This window comes from Talaromyces amestolkiae (genome assembly GCF_001896365.1).
Source record: "Talaromyces amestolkiae strain CIB chromosome Unknown scaffold9.1, whole genome shotgun sequence".
NCBI classification, from domain to species: domain Eukaryota; kingdom Fungi; phylum Ascomycota; class Eurotiomycetes; order Eurotiales; family Trichocomaceae; genus Talaromyces; species Talaromyces amestolkiae.
The window spans coordinates 222,347-241,201 of NW_024468045.1; the positions used below are offsets into that span (position 1 = coordinate 222,347).

The 18,855-nt window shown below is 45.9% G+C and overlaps 7 protein-coding genes across 7 annotated transcripts; 2 read left to right on the forward strand and 5 right to left on the reverse strand.

The window, feature by feature from the left end:
* Positions 1–23: 23 nt before the first annotated feature.
* On the reverse strand, positions 24–1,159 carry BHQ10_005117 (uncharacterized protein; the record flags this gene model as incomplete). Its single annotated transcript, XM_040877558.1, has 2 exons — positions 24–611; positions 689–1,159. The coding sequence occupies 2 exons, from the start codon at positions 1,157–1,159 to the stop codon at positions 24–26; spliced, it is 1,059 nt and encodes a 352-aa protein (XP_040733621.1).
* A 4,528-nt stretch (positions 1,160–5,687) lies between these two features.
* On the forward strand, positions 5,688–6,441 carry BHQ10_005118 (uncharacterized protein; the record flags this gene model as incomplete). Its single annotated transcript, XM_040877559.1, has 2 exons — positions 5,688–6,240; positions 6,305–6,441. 2 exons carry the CDS (start codon positions 5,688–5,690, stop codon positions 6,439–6,441), a joined length of 690 nt encoding a protein of 229 aa, XP_040733622.1.
* Positions 6,442–7,497: 1,056 nt separating this feature from the next.
* BHQ10_005119 (uncharacterized protein) lies at positions 7,498–8,544 on the reverse strand (the record flags this gene model as incomplete). The annotated part of the gene is made up of 1 exon (XM_040877560.1): positions 7,498–8,544. One exon carries the CDS (start codon positions 8,542–8,544, stop codon positions 7,498–7,500), a length of 1,047 nt encoding a protein of 348 aa, XP_040733623.1.
* Positions 8,545–9,158: 614 nt separating this feature from the next.
* On the reverse strand, positions 9,159–9,590 carry BHQ10_005120 (uncharacterized protein; the record flags this gene model as incomplete). The annotated part of the gene is made up of 1 exon (XM_040877562.1): positions 9,159–9,590. One exon carries the CDS (start codon positions 9,588–9,590, stop codon positions 9,159–9,161), a length of 432 nt encoding a protein of 143 aa, XP_040733624.1.
* Positions 9,591–10,018: 428 nt separating this feature from the next.
* On the reverse strand, positions 10,019–11,512 carry BHQ10_005121 (uncharacterized protein; the record flags this gene model as incomplete). The annotated part of the gene is made up of 2 exons (XM_040877563.1): positions 10,019–11,152; positions 11,201–11,512. 2 exons carry the CDS (start codon positions 11,510–11,512, stop codon positions 10,019–10,021), a joined length of 1,446 nt encoding a protein of 481 aa, XP_040733625.1.
* A 4,689-nt stretch (positions 11,513–16,201) lies between these two features.
* On the forward strand, positions 16,202–17,785 carry BHQ10_005122 (uncharacterized protein; the record flags this gene model as incomplete). Its single annotated transcript, XM_040877564.1, has 5 exons — positions 16,202–16,520; positions 16,582–16,787; positions 16,853–17,147; positions 17,203–17,305; positions 17,356–17,785. 5 exons carry the CDS (start codon positions 16,202–16,204, stop codon positions 17,783–17,785), a joined length of 1,353 nt encoding a protein of 450 aa, XP_040733626.1.
* Positions 17,786–18,119: 334 nt separating this feature from the next.
* BHQ10_005123 (uncharacterized protein) lies at positions 18,120–18,662 on the reverse strand (the record flags this gene model as incomplete). The annotated part of the gene is made up of 1 exon (XM_040877565.1): positions 18,120–18,662. The coding sequence occupies one exon, from the start codon at positions 18,660–18,662 to the stop codon at positions 18,120–18,122; it is 543 nt and encodes a 180-aa protein (XP_040733627.1).
* Between the last annotated feature and the right edge of the window lie 193 nt (positions 18,663–18,855).

Here is an 18,855-nt window from a genome sequence, read left to right on the forward strand (position 1 = left end):
AAGCAGTTAAAAAGCCACAACAATTATTTGTCATTGCGTTCACAGAAAGATTTACGTACCTCACAGCTAAGCCTGATCCCCTCCTCAAGACCCAGCGTAGCTTCATAGCCAAGTATACGCCGTGCCTTCTCGCCACTTGCATATCTCATATGACATGCGTCGTGAACACTGCCTCTACTAAGCGTTGTAGGTGTCCCGGTAAACCAAGTATAATACTCAGCTATCAAGCCGGCTAGCCAAGCAAGCGACTCGGGGATATGCACCGTGAAAGGGGGGAAGTGTCCAAAGTTCCTCCATATCGTCAGGCAGAAATCTCGAAAAGTGATGGGCTCATTGTTCTGGATGAAGAAAGCTTCTCCAGCCGCTGTTTTGGTTGACGAAACCAGGTTTTCAGCCGCTAGGACATGTGCATCTGCGACGTTTTGAACTAGAGTTACGTCCCAGTAGTTTAGGCCGCTGCCGACTACCCACGGAGTTTCTCCTTTGGCGATGCAAGCGTGAATTGCTGGGAGGAGTTGGTAGTCTCCGGGGCCCGTTAGGACAGATGGCCTGAGTGCACAGGTCGCCATTTCGGCGCAAGAGGCTTGGAGAACTAGTGCTTCTGCAGCTGCCTAAACAAAACCGGTAGCTCATAAATCAGCTCACCATATTCAAGCTAGTTCTTATTCATGAATCTGGATATACAAACCTTTGATTCGCCATAAATCAGTGAATTTTGCGAGGTGGGCCACTCTTCGGTAACATTCCTGTATGGTAGGCGCATATCATCTATAAGCACGCAACAACTACTCGTAAATACGAATGCCTTGACTCCCAATTTCTTCGAGACGTCGAGCATAATCCTTGTGCCTTCGACATTCAGCTTCCATACCGCGCTTTGCACCCGCCGACCAAACCGCTCCGCTAATACAGGCACAATGCCAGCTGTGTGAATCACGATAGCGGGTCGGATCTGGCGCATAGCTTTTTCGACTTGTGCAGTGGAAGTGATATCCACTTTCACGAAAATAGCTTGAGATGGAACTCGATGGCTGGGACCAGGGGCGTTGATGTCCAGGATGGAGATTTTGCACTCCGGGTGCTTTTCTGAGATGGCTCTGGCGATCGCTGCGCCGACGAAGCCACAGCCGCCTGTGATGAGGACGTCTGGAAGTGTCATAATATTTTATCGCAGGTGATAGACTGCGCTAATAAACCAACAAAAAACGGTCTTTACAAGAATGAAGCTATCAAGATACTGCAAGTAAAGTTTTCCGTGAAAGATCATCTGGGTGTTCCCAAGGTTGCACAACCCCTAAAATTCGTTCCAATGATTGGCTCACCATGACATGGGTAGAAAGAGATTAACAACCAATGAGATATTTTCTGTATAGTACAGTAGCAATGTACTTGTTCCTCTTATTGTCCACTGGTTCAAAGTTATATACCTATGGTCGAGGATGGATAGTCTTCAATATTACATGGAATACTTATAAAACCTAAGCCATACCATGACCCTAATTACTTTGTATAAGATCACGCATTTTGCTAGTCTAACGTGATTTCCAATGCAGGCCGTCGTTTTAAGGCCTAGGAGAGCAGCTGCGAATTAACAGACATTTATTTACCTTACTAGCTAACAGGCTAACGGCATGTTCAAGATATGGAGGGCGAGCCACTGGCAGGGCTTGCCTGGTCGGTGATGAATACACGAGTTCGCTAGCACGTTAGGCTATGTTGACCGAGATATCAGGGTACGCCACTGTGATAACGCGAGTCAGATTCTTTCATGCAATTTGATACATACATTCATCAGTTCCAATCTCGCCTCGAAACCTTTCCAAGTTGTGGTAGAACTTACCAAGCATATCAGGTGGTACCTGATTGATGATCTTAATTTGGCTGTCGATGGGTTGGCTCAACAATTTACCAGTTTCGGGGCTGGAGAAGCAATAGCACGCAAGAAGTGGTAATCTTAAGAAGCGTTAGCATATCAGGATCATTTTGATACCAAAAAGTAGGGGCGCTATCGCTGAGTATGGCAAGAAACGAAACATCGATCTTTTCTTGACTTTGCGCCATATATCATCCGAAAGGAACGAAGACTTTCTCCTACATGTGCTCGTCAGGCGATAGCGTACCAGTCACCAAGGGCTGGCTTCGGGCTGGTCTAAACAAAAAAAAAATGATTCCCACCCTCGTAACTGACCTTATCTCCCTTGCCGATAATTTTGTTCGACCGATGTGCACCCTGTTCAGGATAGCCAAGTGTACGAGATTGGTGTCGAGATGTGGCTAACGTATGTTGTCGTTGAGAAGGGCGGCAAATAGATATTCGAAGTTAGCTCTGGCGGTACTCAGGGGTGTGGATTGTTAAGTATACTTCCAAAATTGATCGGCAAATGCATTCCATATTAGACGTAATGGTAACAAAGATTTCGAAAGAGTACTAAGTAACGGCAAATAGCTCTGAATCAGTCTTCGCCGGTCAGTAAAATATTCATTTTGGGGCTGGGGCCGCTTTCTTTTCCTATCATCCCACAGAATTGATACGTGCCTGCCAGATTTTGACCACGCATGGAGTAGGATACCACGGTCACACTAGTTTCAGAATGATAATTCAGACGTAGTATGTCATGGACCTCGAGTATAACAACATGTGCTAGAAGAATACATGCTACACAGTGCCAGGCTCATTCTTTCTTTCTGTAGACAATATCCGTTACTTTTTATTACATACCTAGGTATATTGCTTATTGAAATGTACTTCCTAGAATCATAAGCACATTTCTCATGAACGTCGTGAGTTGTAACGTTTAGCCCACACCATAGCCCTGGCTATATTGCATAAGACCACGCATTCTGCTTGTGGGAAGTTTTATCATACATTTCGTAATGCTATATATTCGGATCCTACCACCTCATACTCGACGGCTCTAAGAGGTTGAACAAATCTGGAAATACAATGCTAGAAGGATCCTATAATGTGAATGTCAGTAAGCAGTTTACCTGATCATACATTAGTTGAAAGACACATACCCAGTCGTCAATAGAAAAGAACGCGGAAAGATCAGGCATGTCACCAGGATCAACTGCTATTTCACCCATAAATTCCGGTCGTTGTTGGTTCGAAGCGCTTTTACTCAGATAGGAATAATACTTTCTTATCGTCGCGGTTATATCCTCGATAATAGTCTGTCGAATCGGTAAACCACAATCCATAGCACGAACTAACGAGAGAGCTCCCACGAGAAAAATGTAGCGTTTGAGCGAAACCCTTCCAGCAACAATTATTTGTTCTAGATGATCTCTTATGCGTTCCAAGCATCGAATTAGTGGTGCCCGGTTGGCTTTGTTCATTTCGCCGAGAGGGTCAACTGCTGTTGTCATCGGTAACCCTGAGAATCGAATTGAATTTTCTTCTTCAACTTGCATTACAAGCTCAAGGCCCAATACCGCGATGACGTCCATGCAAAATGGTCCCTTGAATGCCCCAGAGCCTACACGAGCAAGCCGGCAGAGGTAATCGCTCATCTCGATTGACGGATCCGTGACAACCTCGCAGTGAGATGCAATGATTAGACAAGATTCAACGCACATCTTACGCGCAAGGTAGTATCGAGGGTCCTTACGAGCCTCGATCATAAATGGGCGGTAGAGAAAGACTAAATACCGATGGAGGTACATATCCAGGAACCTGCGATGAAACTCCATTTGACCACTCTTCCGTCCCTGTGGTGCGGAAATATTTGTTTGAAAAAACGCCGATATTTCACGGCAAGCAGTACGTAATTCTTGCCCAAGCCTCATGGCTTTGTCAAATGTGAGATTCTTGCGCAGCGGATCATTCAGTAAGCGGGCTATTTCAAGCCTCGTACTGATTGATTTGCTTAGTATTATCTGAATTGATGAGTCGGTAAATACGTGGCCATCTTTAGGTCGGGTGTTCTCCTTGCTCTCTGGAAAGATATCCTGGTCGTTGATATTGCTTGGACTACGGCTGTCGAATTCATCTAGTGAAAGAGGTAGCGGTACGCCGGAATCCAACAAGGCTTGGACACTTAGTTCAATGATAGTGGTCCATAGACGACACCTCATCTCCGCTTGAAAGGGCGTCAATGAAGAAAACAGCATGCAATCGCGGTGTAAACCCATCATCATGCCCATCTGCAATAGAGATGCTGTCGATATCCAAGTGGGGGTACTAGCAGGACCACTCAAACGAGATAATATCAATAGACAGCCAATTTGAAGTCCATCGTTGGTGAAATTGGCGTGATTCGATGGGCCGGCCAGCCACAATTGTGCTGCATACACCCATTTCTGCACGGTGTTCTCGTAATAGGCCCAGTCATCCTGGAACGGATGAAAAGCCGAACCGATGGCGAATATTAATGCCATTTTCATCTTGAAATGTTTTGAAGCTGACTGAGGTACCCTCCAAAAGTTTTCATACTCGGTTTTGAAGGATGGTACGTGCAATATTCGGTATATAGGTTCGAATGTTTTCAGATAACATTGAACAAGCTCATCACAAATAGATTTATGAGGAAAGGTGCTGGATATATCCGAGGAGAGTGGAGGATCGTCATCGAAATTGTGTTTCTTATACAATTTCCTAAGACCGATACACTCCTTCAGAAGATTAACCAATTCGGCTCTATCGCTGAATCGTTCTGCGAGCGACACATCAGATACGACTAACTCCCCAAGGACTTGGAACTGCTGGCTATCAGCACTGGAGTTTTCTAGGGCCAAATCATGAAGTAAATATTACCTGTTCCGCAGTGTGAATCCAATTGTTGGGGCCGAAGATTTTGGTCTTATCCCATGCATTTCGTAGATGAGATGTCGGACTCTTGATTGTTTGAACTTCGGTTCTGTTATCTCCTACAAGCGGCCCGGATGGACCTGGATTTCTGGTAGTATATACACTGCTTGATACTGCTTCTCTCAATTGTTGAACTTGTTCTTGAAGATCCTCAATCAACATTTGGCTGTGTGCTGCTGCTCCAGGCTGAATAGAGACAACAGTGGCATCTCCAGCTGTTCTGTTAATTGTTGATGATGACGGAGGCATCTCTTGAACAGCTGGTCTCCCTGTCCGATGCTGTAGGATTGAAAAGTTCTCGCTCGATGCATGCCGCCTCTCGTAGGAGCATTCCAACGAGTTCTTGGATCTCAAACAAGGAGCGCATGGGTATCCTCGGTCGCAACGAACTTTGCGCTGGCGACATTGAACACATGACTGCGCAGTGCGGTTACGCTTGTGTTTTATCGTGCCATTTGATTGCGCTGGGGGCTCCATGTCACTTATAAAAGGAAAATCATGAAGGTTGTTGGACGTCAATCAGGCAATTGTGCTCGGGAGTCTTTCGATTAGCTCAATCGCGGCAGTCTCGAGCAAACTTATATAAGATATGTAATCATCGCATTATATGGCAGCTGCCTGATGAAGTCATTGAGCATGGTTGATAAAGTTGATGAAGACTCGCGGAGAGGCGTCAGGCGTGTAGACAAATTGTGGGGCTGTGCTTAACCCTAACAACCCTAGCCGATCTCAACCATTTTTCCGAGTACATATCCGCTGTCATATATCCATCCTAGACGATAACAAAGCCATCGCTTATTGACCCCAATAATTCGCCACATCGACCCTTATCTTCTTTCAACACAAACCATCAATACTAAGAAAAAGACCAACAAATATGACCACAGCAGCAGTGTTCGGCAGCACAGGAGCTGTCGGTTCTCAAATCCTCGCAACTCTTCTCGCCACCGATGGTTTCTCATCCATCAAGACCATCTCAAGAAGACTTCCATCCGCGCAGTCTCCCAAGTTGGAAGCGCTCCAGGAAAGCGACAGCTCAAAATGGAGCGCTATGATTTCTTCCTTGTCGCCCAAGCCATCAGTAGTCTTCAATGCAGTCGGTACCACCAGAGCAGAAGCCGGCGGTATTCAGAATCAGTGGAAAATTGACCATGACTTGTGCATTGAGAATGCCCGAGCAGCTAAAGAAGCAGGTGTGAAGACATATGTTTTTGTCTCTAGCGCGGGTACTAGAAAATTCTTCTCAAGCCAGGTGCCTTATTCGAAAATGAAGATTGGCGTGGAGGATGCCATAAAAGAGCTTGATTTCGAACAAGCCATCATATTGAGGCCGGGTATGATTATTGGCCGGGAAAAGTCCAAGGCTCCGCTGTTTGAGAAGATCGTGGAGAATCTTCACAAGATAAGTCAGGGTATTCAAGATAGCTTGGGTATGATCCAGGATGCTGTGACATGAATAGTCTAGGGATTGGATAACTGACTATGATAATGCAGGCCAGGATCAAACCGTCATCGGCAGAGCTGCGGTAGCAGCTGCTCGTATCGCAGAAGAGGGCAAGGCGCCTGCAAAATATTGGACTGTGGAAATGGATGAAATTGTCAAGTTGGGCAGAGATGAGTGGAAGGAATAAATCATAAGAGTCGCTACAAATTCAAAGTTCGTCTATTGAATATGCGTTATTGTTACCCATGTACTCCAATGAAAACCTAGGTAGATCTCCCTATGGATGGTCGAATCTAATAACTTTTTTTTGAACCTTAACACAGTTTAAAACCATCTAGAATATTTTCAATGCATCTTCACAAGCAGGTCTTATCTTGTTAGATAGTATGTGCATTTAATTTCGTATCTCGGTCAATAACAACTTCAGATCGAGATAACGTGGACATAGCAATTAAGCCAATGATTTTATATTTCATTGATAGGCAAATATCAGTTAGAGCCCGTGTGGTCTAGGGGTACGATGCACCCTTCGGGATATTGTTATTCCATCTAGTGATAACACTAGAGAATGGGTGAGGTCCTGCGTTCGAATCGCAGCTCGGGCCTTTCTTTTTTTTTTCCCCTTTCCTTCGTTTCGTCTCTATTTTATTGCTGTTCTGGAAACTCTCCCATGCCTTGAAAAAATAATACTTAGCTCGATTTGAAGACACATAGAACGGTTATCGGTCTTTGGTTTTTGTGATGTTCGTAGGTCGAGTTCAGTGTGAGCAACCATTATACTGGGAAAGAGTATGATGCTTCACATGAGTGGAATTGTGGAACTGCCCGCTAGAGGAACAGTCAGGTAGATTGGATCTCCAAGTAGGCTCTTCGGCTTTCATAAGAGTATCGATCATTCCCTGAATACAAAACTAGACGAACATCGTGCGAAGAGACGATGTCACACTATTAGGCGTGTCGGTATATGGAGGATAACTAAGCTTCTGAGTCTGTAGCCAGGCACTGTCTTAGTGCAAAATGGATGCAGTCGAGCCCTCCGCGGTCTGCTCATGACCTTCTGGCATGGGGAGGAGGAGGATGATGATGATGAGATGACTGTTATTCGGTCGTTTCAGGCCATAAATGTCTGTCCAGAACCGCCATGACTTTGCATTTAAAGATATATGATATTTAGTTCAATTGTAGTGATAATGAGGCTACCCCTTTGCCAAGAATACAGACAGATCAAATATCGAAATGCTTCTCACGGCTGAACATTATCCATGACGTGAAACACAGCTTTAATCCCTAAGTGGTCTGTAATCCATGCCTTCTCAAACCCGAGTGACAGCAGTTGTCCCCTATCATCCTTCCCCTCAGGAATTTCGACTCCAGCGCCGAATCTCTGGAAATCAAGCAACTTTAGGTTACTTCCTCGATAATATAACTTGTCCATTCGTGAAAGTCCAAAGAGTTTCCGTAGTTCAGGTAATGCCTGTTGACCCCAGGTACAGCCCTCATTGCTGTTCTCTTGGCCCCCAAGTTCGAGGTATGCGTCCTTCAGGCCGTTATCCGAGTGAAGCAAACTATCGAAAGGCTGAATAGCATTGAAGTCACCCATAACTGTTGCCCCCACGACATCTTCCATGTGCATGTGTGAAGCTACGACTTGCATCTGTGCTGGCCGGAACGGTGGTTCAAGAGCAAGCGATTCAAGGTGCGTATTGCACAAACGTAATATCTTGCCTTTGTTGTTGTTGTTGAGAGCAGCGGGCATAGCGACATCGACGAACAGTGCATCTCGCTCCATACGGGTTTTGGCATAATGAACCCGGAAACAAGAGGACAAACTCAAGCGACGGTCAACTAGCGTGGTCGTGCCGTATGCCCCGTTCCCCCAGGCAGATGCATTTATATCGGTCAGAAAAAAGTTGTCTCGAATCCACTGTTTCTGGCTGATATTGACAAGGTCAGATGGGACGCATTCCTGTAAATGTATGACAACGGCCGTGTTTGGGGTCGAGAGGAGCTGTCCCGTAAGCTCGTGCAGATGAGCTAATGCGGCATCCATCCGTATGTCGGGCAGCGGCAACATGAAGTCAATATTCCAGCTAAACAAGACTAAAGTGAAGCTACCAGCAGAATGTGTCTGCGAGTCACTATTTGATGACTTTGCTTGCCATTCCTTCCTTTCTTCGATCCAAATGTAGTAAGGTTGGGTACATGGTTCGTCATCTTTCCATGACGTCGAATTCGGGAGCTTTTTGAACGCCTCCGCCTTTTGAATGGCCTTTTTAACTAGCTCGTCCATGGTATGAGTATCGGACTTAACAAACGAGTTCGAAATCAGGTCCTCGAAGAAATACCGAAAAGGGCTTGTATTTTTAAGGTTGATATTGATACTATCGACTGTAAGGAGGAATAGACCTGACTTTTCCAGCGAAAGTATGACTTATTACCACATCACGCTAAGCTCTAGAGGAGGGAAGTAAACCTAGTCAAATAGTGAGTCCGCCCAGAGCGGGGCTGCATGAAATGCGCACATGCATAAGGCTTACTCGTATCACAGCTGCAGGAGGGAATATGAAAATTTCCATTTATTTTTTGACGCTCAATATGCAAAATATGCCACATTGTCAAGGCCTGACTTACATCTTATAATCAACCTACGATCTATCAATCAAGCAATCGGTAAGAGACACGTCTAATATCGTATTGTACACTCTTCAGTGAATATCAAGGATTTTGGTATGGTCTATCATACTGAGGTTCCATTTTTGAAACATAAAAGATAAATGAGAAAGCGCAGTCATAATGATCAGGGTGAGGAAAATAAGAATGAAACAGAAAAGTACCAGTTAATTTATTGACATCTATGGTAGATGCTGACCTCACAAATTGAAATATATTCCTGTTACATCTGCACTACAGCTTTCCAAGTTGACCCAACAACCACGATTCACCATCAAAAATACCGCCCTCAAAACCCTCAGCACCGTCCTCCATCTTTCTAAAGAAATAGACATTCGACATCTCCACCCCCTTAATCCGCAACGAAAGCCAGATGATTGCACTGTTCACGCTGACAGCGTCAACTTTGTGTCCTGTAACTTCAGGAAGGTCCCCCAATGCGTCCAGAGCTGTACGGATAATGGCTCCGAATTCTGCTGGTCCGGAAATTTCGGTGATGCTTCCGTTGACAAGGGAGACGACGGTCGGAAGGTAGTAGGTAGCCATTTTTGCGGCACGTTCAGATGATGTTTTGAAAGAGGGTGAACTGAGGTCGACTGCATAGGAGTGAATAAATTTCTCGGCAGCGGCGAGGATATTCGTGGTGTCTTGTTTGATTATAGCCATGATGCTCTAGACTTGGTTTATGACTTGCTGGACAGGTTTCTGAAAAGGATGCAGGAGGGAGAATGTTTGTTTTGTGTCTTGGAAAAAAAAAGGAAGTCTTCCAAGTGCAGATGACGGGATTTTATATTCCTCTAGGGCTTCGTTGTTAAGAAGGAGACCCTTCAAAGTTGCTTCAATTCCGCCGCATGTCCGCATATGGTTCGGTCAATTCGGCCGATTTTTTGTATCCAGCATCTGGCCAAATCGAAAAGGGTTAGCTGATCGATACTATATGGCCCCAATAGAAAAATTCCGGAACTTTTCTGGTAAATAGTAAATGGGCTAGAAATCTAGTGCCATAAAATCTACGGAATAGGTTATGTATACAGAGACCACGCATCATGCCAAACCTCGAGGTTAAACTTTTAATCTTTATATCTTTAAAAGCTCTAGAATGTCCAATTGCCCTCCAAGTCCGTGTCCATCAAGCTGTTAAAGTATATGATATCGCTTTCTTGAAACAACCATTCAGTGGAGTCAAAAATATCCTGCATCCCTGGCGCCTCAGGGAGTTGAAAATGACCACCAGTAGCCTGCAGTGCAGGCTCATTATCCCCCATTCCAAATAAAGAATAGCTTTCCTTAGTTATAACCGTATCCCGGAGCTGGAAACCAGAATCAGGTGTTAAATTTGACACTGAACTTGTTTCAAAGTTTGGTAAAGGCATGGTAGTTTGCAAAGTCCGCGACAAAGAAGAGTCCCTGCTCGGATTCGCCCCAAAAATTCTCTCACCCTCAAGAGGCTGCACAGCACCGTTGTTTGCAATCATAATAATACCAAAGAACGGGACTTCGAGACGCAATCTGTTGGGAATAGTTCGACTATGTACGAATTGTTGGAGTGTGCGAATCACATCAATACTCTGGTTACCAACAGACATCCCGGCGCCCTGCCGTTTGAGTCTTTCAAGATGCTCAACAACCGTCTGGACGAGCTGAGAGTCATCGCACCGTTCTTTCAGAACGTCTGGACTTGCACTTTTCGGCGAAGCTAGAATCCCTAACAGCAAAGTTGTTGCTGCTATGAAAGCTTCGAATTCAAGAAGATTGGAATAGAGGATTGTAGTGTTACTTTCACGTATCGAAATCCATCTCTTGATGAGATTGCGACTGGCATTCATGCAAGATATGTGTGAATGCTCGTACCGTCGATCAGTTGCTGCGCGTAGCATAAAGGGCAGATACACAAGCATCTCTAGTTGGAAATGCCAGATCTGACACATAACGCGCTCGAACTGTGCAAATGCTTCTTTTGAGCGAGTTTTGGGTATGCTTGTGGGCACTTCCCACCAAGCTGGAGGCATTTTCTCCGCAAACGACATTAGCTGCTCTCCGATTCGCTGACTTGTGGAAAATGTATGAGTGCCATCGCTCTGGTTACGCAAGAGGATAAGACCAGATATGTAGTATAGATGTTTGTGATACACGTTTTCCGCCGAAAGCCAGGAGTCGTCATCATCTGCTGGGAAGGCCGCTGAGCCCGTACTGGACGGTAGGCCGAGTAAAGTTGACAAGTAGCGCTCCTAGTAGATCTTAGCCGGGGTCACCAAAAATCATGTAACAGTAAATACTCCTCTCGCAATATGATACCATAGATGATGCTGTTTTATCTCCATCACGTTTCGCTCTTCTGGTGAAGAGTTGACAGTCATATTATGCAGGCCTTGAAGGTGAGCTATTGTGATGGCTTTACGGAACGTTACCCATGATCGTCGCAGATTGCCAGCATTGACCTCATATATAGCCTGAAGAGCAAGACATTCAATACCTTGAACACTTCCAGTCAGACTATCATCCGAGGTGACATTTTGGACGACAAAGTCCATGATGCTCCGCATCATCTCTTGAAGCGGCGCTTTGCTCCGAAAGTTCCGTGTATTCATTTCGGGAGATAATTGCTGAATACAAACTGCGAGACAAAGAAGTGTCCTGGTGATTGGTATCGGAGGGAGCTTTGAGATAGCTGCGATGTTGAACGGTTCTTCAAAGTCACTCTCGTTTGCGCTAAATGAATAAGGTGTTATATGCTGCTGTATAAGCCACCATCCATGACTCGAAGCAAGCAAAAAGTCGACGTCATCTTGATGAAATTGAAGCAAAAGTGCAGCTAATTTTTGACGTAGAGCCTCATGTCTTCCTATCGGGCAGCCAACCTCGCCCTGTGATTCATATTCATTATACAGCGATTGAGACAGAGGTTGCCATTCATTTGACTTCGATAGGACGGATGGGGTGGTCAATTGACCTGCTTGGCTCTGCGTCATACGCTCTAGTAAGGTTTCCAGTAAGGATTCGACCCTTGCTATGCGTTGGGTCAACGGCAATTCGCTGTCATGTTGTAGTGATGGTTCGTCTGCATATTCCTGGCTGAGGCACAAGATGCTCCTCTCGAGGCAGCTAGCACACACCGATACGTCTTTCGATGGAATGCATTTGACCTTTCTTCGTTTGCCTGTTTTCTCAATGTCAATCTCACGCCTGGTTGCGGATGTGGACCTGGAAGCCTTACACTCCCAGCAACTTTTCGTACCCTTGCGGACCCTTTTCCGCCGAGGCTCGCCAGGTAATTCGCTTGACATTTTTTCAGAGACCGTTAGAGGAGATTTTTACGGCCACAAACGTTTTTCGAAGTCAGTTTATGAGGGGGTTGCCTGTCTACTTGTTGATCTCCGCGCTTCGGCCGAATTCGGCGGAGAACGGGTCACATATTTACCTGGTTGGACTTAGCGCCATGGAGTTACGGTGGTTACTATTGATATGTACTCAATCTGAATCTTGCACATATGTTTGTCTACAGATCGCGATGCATATGTCTTTTAATTAAGACTCTCCTTTATCCTAGTCGGTCATCCGGTTGTCAGCTTTTGCCACCTGGCTAAATCTGGCGAATGAGCTGTACTTTGTACCAACTGGGTTCTCTTTGACTTTTTGTAGTCTGTAAAATCCGGATACAACACAACTACGAAGATATCGAGCCTTGACTGTCTTTTTATCAGACATGCCACCGCAAACCCGATCTGATAAGAATATAACAACAGAAAAACGCAAACAACCAGTACGTCGAGACCTGGAGAAGAGACGGCAACAGAATATCCAGGCTCAAAGAAAGTATCGTAAGCATTCGACGGATTCAAGAACCAAATAGTACCGTGAAGAAAGCTCGACTAATTTCTCTGTTCAGGAGCAAAATTGCGCCAACGACTTGATCAGCTCGAGGCGTTTGCCGCGATTGCTGTGCCATGGGATACTATGACTGCAGACACAGCCGTAACCGTCAGCACTTCTGCAATTCAAACTAGACCGGATCATTCAGCAGAACATGACAATAGTTCTTCTACATGTGGACTGACTTCGCATGAATGTTCTTATTCAGGTGATCAACCCAAGGAGCTCCCCTCTACCTTGGATCTGAGGGACACTATCTCGCTTGAAGATGGTGTATCATTGACATCGGGGATATGGAATTTTGTGATTGGTGGTCCAGACCAATCAACCTCCAGGCTAAACACATCAGACGCAATAAAGACCACATGCTCAGGATCAAATACATGGGATACTACAATAGCAGTCGACCCACGCCTCTTGATCCGCATAAAACACAACCATGGCMCCAGCCACAATTCACGTTGGACCACGACCATAAATTGCGGCTGTCTGAATGCACACTTCCAAGTTAAAACCCAAGGACCTGATCCATTCAGTTTCGACGAGATTAGGGTTCTCAGATTTAAAGCACCGCCTTCTACTTTGATCACGACAACAGATCCGTATCAGAATAATCTCCGCCTCGACACAATTTGCACACTATCCGCCCTCGTAGATCTGGGACTACACGTCGGTATGACAGAAGAAATCATCTGCGCTGATGAAAGCCTCTCGCCCTTCTACCGCTTCAGCGTTATAGACTACCCGGAGAAGGATGATATAGCAAGGAACAATATGATGATAAACACAGTGCAACAAATCTTCCGCACACTCAAACCAGATCTCAGACCTGGCAGGGAACAAATCACTATCAAGCATCATCCGCAAATTGACATTTTACCTTTCCCAACACTGCGCAAGAATTACATTTTACAGCAAGACCGGATTGATGAGGATGAGTTTTTCCAGGATGTGCTTGCGGGGTTAGTATGTTGGGGTAATGCGGGTCCGGCGGGTAAAAGAGATAGAGAGGAAAATACAGGGTATATATCTACCGGTACGCCGTGGGATTCTCGGAGTTGGGAGGCAAAGGAGTGGTTCCTGAGGAAGTATTGGAGTTTATTGGGTGGGGAGGAAGGAGAGCTGGCGAGACAAAGTGAGTGGTGGAGAGGGGTTAGAGGGGATGATCCTGTGGGTATAGAGAGTGTTGGTTAGAAAATAATAGTAGAAGGACTTTTGATTGATAATGACAAGACAGAGAAACAGGACAAGTTCTCCTCATGGCCTGCTATTCTCAGTCTGTTGATACCATACCTTATCAGCCTGTTCCGTAGCTTTTCCGAGACATCTCTTCGTTTCAAAAATAAAGACATTCTCTGTTTGGACTGTATTTGCAGTCTTCCGTTTTTGAAAAGTCCATTCTGGTTCACAGATAGTAGTCGTGCAATTTGAACACTCGATCGAATACTGCGACCTTTTCCACCACGTCCCATTAATTTTCATCTCCGTCACTGACTTGCGTGTAGGACCAGGCGCGTTGTGAGCTCGTTGGATCTGGTAAATTTGGCTGATAAGTCGTCGATGCGGGCATATCAACAAGTCGTGATTGAGGAGGTACTGAGATGGACTCTCGTTGCTGGTTATTTCGTATCTGGTCTCTGCCATCAAGTTCCCGTCTTTTTCAAGAAAGAGTTCCACCTGGCAGCTGAGTCCAGCCCTGGCAGTCCTGAATGGGTCTGTCTCTGTCGGTTTGGGCAAGTAAGAGCATTTGTGTAAAGCTTTGTTAGATCTTTCAAATCTGAACCCGTTGTCTTCGAAGTATTTTGTTTTTGTTTCTGGTCTTGCCGTTCCGGTTTTGCTGAAAGCAGCTTCACCAATTTGATTTTGTCTCGAAACGTAATCTCCATACAGGGACATAGGCAAACGGTGCCGACTAGCGGTCCACAAACACACATCCGTTTGTCACTGCCCGTCACGAGGTCCCGACCAGAAAATTCTTCGGCTGGATGGAGCTTGAAACAGCCAAAACAGCACCTCCATCTTGAATCCTCGAGTTTGCGAAGAAGTGTCCACCGCTCAGATTCCAGTTTGCCGGTTTGGAGGATTGACATGTTTTTGAATCCTCTGTATCTGGGTGAGCTTTGTAGAGCCTTGCTCTTGTCGAGAAAGTTTAGTAGAGAACGGCATGTCAGGGCGAGGCAGAGACGGTCCATGTCATTGTCAACGGAGGTGAATATCTGGATGACTGTCTCGAGAGGCAGATTGTTGAACCCAGTCTTAGCCATTGTTCAAGGGTCTATGCTGTTGGGTCTTCTCAGCGTTGGAGAGATAATTTGAAGGAGGTCGGATCCTTCAAGTAATAAAAGAGGAAGGTGGTTGCCTGATTGTGTTCGTCATAGATCATGACGTTTGATGCCTTGAGGCCTCGACACCTTGACGCCTGAATGCTTCCATAACCCTAATTGGTTTGCATCTCTGCAGGGAATTCATCATGAATCCTGTTGTAAGTAGAATGTATGTAGAACGAAGAGAAAGAATTAGCTTGATGGTGGATTAGCAAACGATATTGTAACGAGTCAGCGAACCAAATTGTATGTACGTCTCGTCGTCCAATTTACACCAGATCAACCACTGTTTAAAAGATTGATAGATTGCCATGAGTTATGAAAGTCAAGGAATATAATGCTGACTCCAACTGCCTCGACAAAGACTCCGAAGTCTCCAATAAGTGCCAGACACGCTGACCTTCACTCAGGTGGATCAGAGCTCCGTACCACTATCGTCCTTCTTCTTCTTAATATTAATTCTTCAGACTTCAGCAGTGCATCAGATAATTAGCATCTGATTGACGAGATGAGCCTGAATGGCTGACAGCATTGCACAAGAAGCGCGCAACGCTAACCGAATACAGCAGTCGGCGCCGTCTTGGCTGTTCTCGGGCATATCGGAGTAAACGGTCGGCACTTCCACAAGGGGTAAAGTTAGGGCTGTTATTACATCCGAGCGAATAGGCCATTTTCAACAGTGTCCTTGTTAGTCTTTATTAAGTTGTTCTTTGAAGATCTCCCGCCATATGGAGCCAGCAGTAAGTACGTAACAGCGGACATAACAAGCTCGGAGCAGTAAAGCCAGCATAAATCCGATTTTCGCGAGCCTGCTAAACCCCAGCAGTCTAGCTCAAAAACAACGTCGCGCAGCTGAACTCAGCTTTCGGCCAGTTGTGGACGGAGATAACGCGCTTTTCTTGAGTCGGGGAAGCAAATCGAGTAGCTAAGGTAAGTAAATCAAGTAGCTGTGTAGACTTTCATTTAGTAATGATTTATTTTAAATTCTGCAAATTTCCTAGTTTCATCGCTTTGTACCATGTATTTTGCTTTGATATCTGAGTAACACTCATTTATATTAGGTATACGACTACGCAACCCATCATGGCAGACAACACAGATACCCAAAGCCACACAGAGGTCGACCTCGAAAGCCTCGAGAAACACCAGGTTCCACAAGACGCCATCGACAAAAACGACGACCTGCAAAAGTCCGAAGAAGCGCAACCTCCTGCTGCTGCCGCACCTCCAGAAGCACCGGAAGGTGGCACAAAGGCCTGGTTATCTGTTCTCGGAGCTTCCGCCGCTTTGTTCACATCCTTTGGCTGGACGAATTGTATTGGCTTGTTTCAGGATGAGTATCAATCGAATCAGCTGAAGGAGTATTCGAGTTCGACTGTTTCATGGATTACGTCGGTGCAATGTACGCCTTTCCGCCTCCCCTTTTCTTCATTTTTGAATATGGGAGGAGCTGACGAGGGAAGTTTTCTTCATGTTGGCCATGGCTCCTGTGGCAGGCAAGATATTCGATAGCTACGGTCCCCGGGTCCCGCTGTTCGCAGGATCGGTTGCGCATGTCTTTGGTCTTATGATGACCAGTCTGTGTAAGGACTACTATCAATTCTTTCTCAGTCAATCCGTCGTCTCTGGTATCGGCGCAAGTTTTATCTTTACTCCGGCACTCTCAGCTGTACGCCCCTCTTCCCCCTTTGCCCTAAATCTAATATTGTAGATTCCTAGCTAACTGATATATAGCCACAAACATACTTCCGCAAACGCCGCGGTGTCGCCGCCGGCCTCAGTGTAGCAGGCTCTTCTCTCGGAGGCGTCATCTTCCCCCTGATGGTGCAACACCTCCTGCCCCAAGTCGGCTTCGGCTGGACAATGCGAATTTGCGCATTCCTGATCCTGGGCATGCTCGTCATCGCGAATACATGTATCAGCTCGGCTCTGCCACATAAACCTCGCCCCTTTCACATTATGCAATACATTGCGCCGTTGAAAGACTTCAACTTTTTGGTGTTGTGTGCTTCAGAATTCTTTATGTTCTGTAAGTTTTCCTCTTAGCTCTGTAGGGAAAGAGGACAGAGACTGATAATTTGTAGTGGCGATGCTCATCCCCTTCAATTATATTGTCACTGATGCCATCAGATATGGCATGAGCACGTACTTGGCTTGGGGCCTTGTCCCGATTTTGAACGGTGCTAGGTATTTACCTCCTGTCTATTCCTTTTACAGTCTTTTGCTAATCCATGCAGTCTCATCGGCCGAACCCTTCCCAACTACATCGCCGACAAATCCGGCCGCTTCAACGTCATGACCATTATGTCCGGTCTCTCCGCCATCCTGGTCCTCGCCCTCTGGCTCCCCGGCCACAACAACGCCGCGCTAATCTGTTTCGCCGCCTTTTTCGGCTTCAGTTCTGGCGGTGTAATCGGTTTGGGACCCAGTCTGATTGCTACCATCTCACCCATGCACGAGATCGGATTTAGGATGGGTGTGTTTATGGCTTTTACGTCGATTGGTGCGTTGATTGGAGCGCCCGTGGCTGGAGCGATACTGGCGGCGGATAATGGGAGTTATACGTTTGTTGCGGTGTTTTCGGGAGTGTGTTTTGCGATTGCGACGACGGGGATGGCGTTTTTGAGGGTGAGGTTGGTGGGTGTCAGTTTGACGGCCAAGATCTAGCCTGCATGATGAAGCAATATAAACTTTAGATTATTGACCGACTTGATAAAAGTATACCTAGGTATACATGTATATAGTGCATATAGACAATAGTAATTCTCCAATCTTTAAACCATTCAATTGGATGTGTGTAGTAGTGGAAAGAGATCCGATTCAGGAAATTGTATATTATACATAGAATACAGTGCGAGGTATATAAATATAAACTCTGAAATCAGAAGTCGCAAACGTAAGACTTCTACAAAAAGAACGAACCAAACTCCTCATCGATGCAGAAAGAGACGAAACCCCAACAAAGATACGTCTCACGTATTTTCAGCAGATATAGTACAATCTACTCAATCCGACACAAAACCACACCACCAATCTTCTTCTCAACGCACTGTCTGGCCTCTAATATGCCCCGATCCGTAGCCAAAAAGAGACACTCGCCCGGCGACCGCAATCCCTCGACGGTACCACTTCTTGACCCGCGAATGACTCTACGCAAAGCCGGGAGATCCATAATGATTCGTCTTGTAGGTTTGCTAACCGGTGTGATTTTACCGAGCACGGGCTCGCTTTGCCAGTATTTCAGGCCCAGCCAGAGCCGTCTTGACGCGACGTTGGCTTGTGTGACAGGTTCGGTTTCAATTACGCCGCTTGCTGCTGCGGTGGCAGCATCAGTGGCGGATGTTGCGGTGGGTTGGCCGAGAAGGAGATGAGGAGGAGGAGGTGAGCGGCCGCCCCGGACGATGCTGCCGATTAGACCTTGTTGTTGCATGGCGAGGATTAGGCTGCGGTGCATTTTTGTGTCGACGATAGATGTGAGGCCCAGACGAGCTTTGGTGACGTTGTTGAGGTGAGAGCACACGTGTGCGAGTTGTGAGAGGGACATGGTGAGTATTTAGGCCGGTGGCCTTGTGTCGAAGTTGCGGACGATATGAGTGGTGGTAGATGTGATTGAAGCTGTTAGACGAGTGTCAGTATTGCTGTAGCTGGAGATATAATCAATCTTTGCAGGAACAGGTGTATGGCTCACATTGACAAAGTACAGCAATAACGGCGATGTAAATGAAGAGAGCTCCGTA